The following is a 7,231-nucleotide window of genomic DNA, read 5'->3' on the forward strand; positions in this document are numbered from 1 at the left end:
TAAAGTTTTATGACCTCATTCATTTCTGATATATATAAAAAAATGAGAATCTTTTCTATTTCTGGGAAATGGTGGCAGAAACAGGTCACAAGTCCTAAACAGAGTTGACTTTCTGTAACTTTATGTGTTACTCTTCTCTCATCTGAGTTTTCGAAGAGCAAGATGGTCATTGATTATTTCTAGAGTTTCTAGAAAGTAGCATTTTATCCAGTCAGGATGAGAGAGAATTTTCTTGCATGCTAAAAATCTGTAACAGATCAGAACACATTGATTTATAACCATAGAAAACTTCTAGTTGAGATTTGCTATAACTTGTAAAGTGATCTGAAAGTTCTCAGTATGGGGAAAACACTTGGTAAAAGATGAAAAGCCACAGAGATGGAGTGGTTACTATTCAAATCAAAAACTTAGAAGTTATGGAGAAAGATTTGCTTTTTTTTTTTTTTTTTTTATGTTTGATTTTTTTCCCCCAACTTTTTTTTTTTATTGTGGTAAGATACATATAACTTAAAATTTACAGTCTCAAGTATTTTTCAGTGTACGGTTCAGTGGTATTAAATACATTCACAGGGGCACCTGGCAGGCTCAGTTCATAGAGCATGTGACTCTTGATCTAAGGGTTATAAGTTCAAGCCCCACAGTGGGTGTAGAGATTACTTAAAAGTAAAATCTTAAAAAAAAAAATTCACATTGTTGTGCAACCATTAACGCCATCTACCTCTTTTCATCTTGCAAAAATGAAACTACCCATTAAACATTAACTCCCATTTCCCTCTCTCCCCAGCCCCTGGCACCTACTGTTCTGTTTTCTGTCTCTATGATTTTGCCTACTCTTAAGTACCTTATAATAAGTGGAACCATAGTATTTGTCTTTTTTGTGACTGGCTTATTCACTTAGTATAATGTCCTCAAGGTTCGTCAATGTTGTAACATGTGTCACAATTTCCTTTTTTTCTAAGGCTGAATAATACTTTGTGTATATACCACATTTTGTTTGTCCACTTATCCATTGATGGAAACTTGGAGTGCTTCCACATTGTAGCTATTGTGAATAATACTTCTATGAACACAGGTGTATGTGGGTCTGTTTGAGACTCTGCTTTCATTTGAAAGATCTGCCATTTTATCTTGATCCTTTTTATTAAAATTTGCATGTATGTTGATACGTACAGGATACTGTGTTTGACAAAAACAGCTTAAAAAGGTGAAGTTAGAGCCTTTTCCTTCAGGGTTTTTTTATTGTACTTCAGAAGACATGATACCAGCACATATATATACATAGGTGTGTGTATGTATTTATGTATGTTGGAATATAAGGTCATGCTAAATTTCATGGCACTGGTACAGGCACAAATAGCAAAAGAATTTCAGAGTAGAGAGCAAGCTGTATTACTGTCAAGTGGATTTGGATTATATATTTCAGTGATTATTTTCCTTGTCTTTTTTTTCCATCTACTTTCCCTGGTTACAAATCAGTGGAATGGATTATGATTGGAAAAATAGACGAAGGGAATTTATTGCTGGTTCTCTAACCAGAGATAAGGAAACTGTTGGATCAACAGTTCATTTGGTAATGACCAAGCAAATGAGTTAGTCAGCAAGTATTTATTGAATGCCTATCAGTTGTGATCTGGAATCCAGTTATACCTGATATCCTCCATGGGAAAGCCAGTAGAACTAGTCTTTGGGTCTGAAGGAAGAAAGCAATGTTTTAATAGGTAGAGCATGGGTCTGGTGTGATCTAGTATGTGCCCTTAGGCACATTTTTGAAATTCTGTTTCCTATTATGCAAAATTTGGAGGGTTTTTTTGTGGAAATTAAGTGGTAATGTACATAAATTCCCTGATATAAAGCCTGGCCCAGTGAACGTTTGCTTCTTCTCCTTTGAGCCTGGTATCTTTTTACAGCCTTTAAAAACTACCTTTTCGTTGGGGAGGAGATGGGCTACATGGGGAATGGGTACTAAGGAAGGCACTTGAGCACTGTGTGTTATATGTAAGTGATGAATCACTAAATTCTACTCCTGGACCTTATCTTACACTATATGTTATCTAACTAGAATTTAAATAAAAATCTGAGGAAAAACAAAAAATCACCTTTCCAAAATGGTCATTTGCAGCTGCTTCCTTCTTTTATTTCCACTGTTCTTCAATTGATTCAGGCCCTCTTTACCTCTTAGCTAAACTTTTGCTTTGCAGTAGTTGCCTTATACTTGCCCTGCCCCACAGTTCATCTTCATACTGCTGCCACAGTACAAATGTGATTGTGTCATGCCCTTGTTTGAAAATTTTGACAGTTCCTTATTACCTCCAAGATAATGTAGACTCTTCTTAGTATGGAATTCAAAATTTGCCCATTAGAATTGCAAATGTAGTAATATCTGGAAAATTCAGCACAAGAAATGCTCAATGTTTGTGAATTGTGTTTCATGTTTTCACTATTCTGTTGTCACTTTTTCTCATGTATATTATAACTTTTACCTTGGCTGAATTAGAAGGTACATGGGTAAAAATGGATTGTACCTTTCCTTCAGTGTTTGATATCGTGAGGAACTACACTGCAGATTATGACAAGACCTTAATCTTCAATAAAATCCACCATGAACTGAACCAGTTTTGCAGTGCCCATACACTTCAAGAAGTTTACATTGAATTGTTTGGTGAGTGTCTTATTTGTTTTAAATATGAGAATGATGAGTTGGAAATCTTAGTCAACTCTGTGGACACTATAACAATATTAGTAAACATTATGTTATTTCAGCATTTCTTCTGAATTTATAATAGAGCATTTGTCTTTAAAATATTCTTTATCTGAAGTTTAAAATTTCTTATCATTAAATTAAGCAAATAGTTACTCAAAAGATATTTTAAGAATGAGAACCATTTTCTGAAATGCACTATGTATAACTTGATAGAGATTAGAAAAAGATCATTATTTATAGACTATATTCTGTTTTTTTACTATGATAATTTAGTGAAAATTAGCTTTGTTGTTATTTTAATAGATAATTTGAGGAAATTTAGTAGAAGTCTGTTTCTTGGTGTTTCCCAAGACCCACCACCATGTTTGATGAATTGCTAGGAAGACTGACAGGACTCAATATATGTTCTACTCTCACCTAAGATGTATTATAGCAAAAAATATACAAAGTAAAATCCAGAGGAAGCCAGGCACAAGCTTCCAAGAGTCTTCTCCCGGTGGAGTCATGCAAGGATACACTTTGGTATTAAACGGTGACAACACATATGAAATGTTGTCTGCTAGGGAAGCTCATTAGATACTTAATTCCCAGAATTGTTATTGGAAGCTAACATATAGGCATCCTCTGCCTAGTACATAACAAAATTCCAGACTCCCAGAAGGAAGGCACATGTTCAGCATAAACCACATTGGTTGTATAAACAGTTTAGGCACAGTGAGTCATTCTTACCAGTTCCTGGAATAGTGGAAATCCTTTCCAAATTCAAGTTCCCAGGTGACAGCCAAAGGCCAACTTACAGACAAGCCTTTCTAAGGATCACAGCTTCAGGACTGCTATGTTAACTCTTTCTGCACAAGTTACTTTTCATTTGTGATAGTGAAAGCTGTGACCCGTGATTGGGCTGTTGCTGTTGGTTGCTCACTTCTCCCTCCTGGAATTCTTAGTGAATTTCTTACAGGCAGGCATAGGGATGGTTAATCATTTTAGAGATCTACCAATTGATCCCTCATTGATGATTCACAACTACTAGGTATATGAGACAACTGTCCTGATTTGTCACATCACTGGTCATTTTAATAATGGTGAGAGTACTATTGAGGTAGAAAATTTATAAGTTAAAAAGCCAAGTGAAGTGATAGCTTTATTGTCCATTCTTGTATACTTCAAAGACCTTCCTGTGAACTCTCCCCCCTCCCTTTTTATTAAAAAAAAATTTTTTTTAGACATTTATTTATTGTTGAGACACGGGGCGAGACAGAGCATGAGCAGGGGAGGGACAGAGAGAGAGCAAGAGACACAGAATCTGAAGCAGGCTCCAGGCTCTGAGCTGCCAGCACAAAGCCTGACACGGGGTTCAAACCCACAAACTGCAAGATCATGACCTGAGCCGAAGTCAGAGACTTAACCTGCTGAGCCACCCAGGCACCCTTTTTAAATCCAAAATAATGGGCAGAGGTCCATGGAAATGAAATTTAGTTATTTGGAGATTCGGGTTAAGGATTGAGGATAGGAATTTGGTTTTTATGATAATCAGGACACACATTAAGTAACGACACTGAATTAAGATATTAGAGACTTAGAGTCTCCATTTATTGGATAAACAACCTGTTTATCATTTTTCTTCTGATAAACAACCTGTTTATCATCTTTCTTCCTTAATTTCTTTGTTTGACAGTTCTTCACATTTTCTCCTATACAAAAGGAAAATTAAATATAAGTTTTAAATATATGTAATAATTTATACATTTATAATATGTAGGTAGTTTTGTTTTCATATATATGTGCAGTGGTTTAAGCTTTACAAAAGAACAGTACCATGGAAACTTTAGGTCTAATAGTGATTGGATTTTTTTCAGTGTTAATACAATGAAAAAAATTTTTTTGAGTATCATGAGAATTGTTGTTCTTGGCCTCAAAAACAGATCAAATAGATGAAAATCTGAAGCAAGCTCTGCAGAAAGATTTGAACATCATGGCTCCAGGCCTCACCATACAGGTAAGCCCTTTTCTTAGGGAAAATCTCTAGGAATTTTGAGGGCTTTGAATTTAATTGTTCTTTCATTGGACATTGTTTATTCAGCAGTTATTGAATTGAAGCGCTAAGGTATTTTATAGAATAGCTTTCTCACTTTGACTTTAGGTCTCTGCAAAGTAAAATAGTCTTGTAGCTTACCCTGGGTGTCATTTTCTTCTGAACTCTTAGAAGGAACAGATAAGCTGAGAGACTCTTACAAGGAAATGAAATTCGTGCACTGCTTGTATGTGAGGCATTATTAAGATACAATAATGGTGATAAATCAGTGTAAGAGTAAGGCTTTAGTCTCAGTAAGATTTTGAACAACGATTTCAAATATAAAATTTGAATAATAATTCTATCAAAATAGATGTCATGTATGATTAATTGATATATTGATTGGATGATTATTGCTGTAAGAGTTTAGAGTTATAGAATATTTCAAGAGAGTCTGCCTGGAAACGACTATGATTGAGTTGGGATTTTAGATGGGAATGGAAGAATTATCAGGATTTATATGGGGGGGGAGGAATAAGGAAGGTATTTCAAGTGGGTAGCATGGCCTGAATGAAAGTAAGATAGCAGGTGAATTTGGTGGCCGTGGTGGTGGCGGCTGTGGTATTAGGAGATAGAATGGTGAGAGATTATATGCCTGCTTTTGTGGGTCAGTATATTTTCAGATTGGGTTGAAATCCGTAAGTAGATTCTAAAATCAATTTTAGTGGATCATGACCAGCATTGTAAATAAAATGAAATTGAAGAGGAAAAGAAATCAGAGCACATGACATGTACTAAGTTTGTCATTCTGTGAAATTTTTTTTTATTTAAGTGTGTAGGTGTTTATATTGGGTGTCACTGTAAAATACATGTCTTACTGTGGTCATGGTCAGTAACATTAAAAGGTGTTGCTGTAGATCTGGATTACCTGAGAAGTGGTAATATGGCTTCTCTAGTGTCCTTTCTTAGAGTTTCTAGGAGATCTGCTATTGTGGTGACGAATGTTACTGAAGCTAAAGAGAAAACTTTTCTTGGTGTCACATGTCCGAAGTGTCACACCATTGAGAATGTACCTTCACTGTGAGTGATCATATGTGAGCTCAGAAACAAGACTGGAAAGGTGGTGAGGGTTTTCCCTTTTCCCATTCACACTGTGCCATTATCTCTGACTGGTGCCTGAGGGGGTGTTGCCAAAGTTAAGAGGTCATTTGAAAAGTCCACAGCTAACTTCATAAAATCCTCTTGGTTGTCCATTCAGTTGTGGCTGGAGTTGCTTTTCAATTTTAAAGGTAAAAAATATGAAAAGAAAATAAAGATAAAAAATATGAATGTGACAGATTCTTAGATTCTGCTCAGGTTGTTACTTGGGAGATGCAGCTCATTCTTCTTAACAGCTGCCTAGAATACTTTGCCTTATATTACATAATTAGTTCTCTGTTGCCAATTTTTTGCTATTAGTAAACAATAGGGTAGTGAACATTCTTGACACATCTCCTTGTTATGTACAAATTATCTTTCAAAAACCTGTATAAATCTTTATTTTTACTAACAATATATGTGCATACTTGTTTCTACGTAAACCTCACAAGCATTTGAAGCAATTAGATATGCTAATTTTTGCTGTATGGAGTGATGTTCTATCTCTCTTTGATTTGCATTTCTTTAGTTATTAATGAAGTTGAGCATCTTTTGATTTTTTTTCTTTGGCTGTTGTGTCAATTGCCTATTCATATCCTTTGCCCACTTTTCTGTTGTATTGTTTTAATTTTCTTACTGATTTGTCATATTTTGTATATTCTGAATATTTTTATACAAACGTGTTCTGTGTGTTGTAAAGAAATTAGATATTGGGAAAAAGATGAATAGTAAAATGAAATTTACCCATAGTCATACCATTGCAGAGATAACAGTTGTATTTTTTTAGATTCTTCTTAATCTAGAGGAGCGTATATTTGTTTATAGGTATAAATAATGTTAAAGTGGAATCATACCATAGCTGCTTTTTTCACTAACAGTATATATAAGCATCTTTTCAAGTCAAAAATATAGATTCACTACATCATCACCTTTAATGGCTTTATTTAATTAGTCTGTGGTTCCAATTTTTACTGTCACACACGTTGCAATGACAGGGTTCTACAATCCTTCCCTTACAATAGATTCTTTTTTTTTCTAGTTTATTTATTTATTTGTTTTTAATTTAAATTCAAGTTGGTTGACATACAGTGTAGTTTTGGCTTCAGGAGTAGAACCCAGTGATTCATCTTTTACATATGAGACCCAGGGCTCATCCCCAAAAAGTATGCTCCTTAAACAAATTATTAAGTGTAGGATTGATGAGTCAAACTATATGCCCTGTTTGGAGGCCTTTTGATACATATTGCCAAATGGCCTTTCAGAAAATTTTAGTATCTTATATCTGTCATCATTAGTGTTGGTGAGCTGTAGTTTCCTACACATTAGATTGTGAGTGTACCCAAAAACAGATGCATGCCCACTCTCCATCCTTTCAGAGAAAT

The 7,231-nt window shown here is 34.9% G+C and overlaps 1 protein-coding gene across 7 annotated transcripts in view; it reads left to right on the top strand.

Annotated features, from left to right (window-relative positions):
* Nucleotides 1-7,231, top strand: part of ERLIN1 (ER lipid raft associated 1) — a 55,782-nt gene that overhangs the window by 8,597 nt on the left and 39,954 nt on the right. For all 7 annotated transcript variants that reach the window (XM_060641778.3, XM_060641779.3, XM_060641777.3 and 4 more), the window contains exons 6-7: nt 2,534-2,659; nt 4,624-4,697. In XM_060641778.3, coding sequence (XP_060497761.1) covers nt 2,534-2,659; nt 4,624-4,697 — 200 coding nt within the window. The remainder of the gene's footprint in view (nt 1-2,533; nt 2,660-4,623; nt 4,698-7,231) is intronic.

The sequence above is a fragment of the Panthera onca genome, chromosome D2 (assembly GCF_046562875.1).
Source record: "Panthera onca isolate mPanOnc1 chromosome D2, mPanOnc1 haplotype 2, whole genome shotgun sequence".
Classification (NCBI taxonomy): domain Eukaryota; kingdom Metazoa; phylum Chordata; class Mammalia; order Carnivora; family Felidae; genus Panthera; species Panthera onca.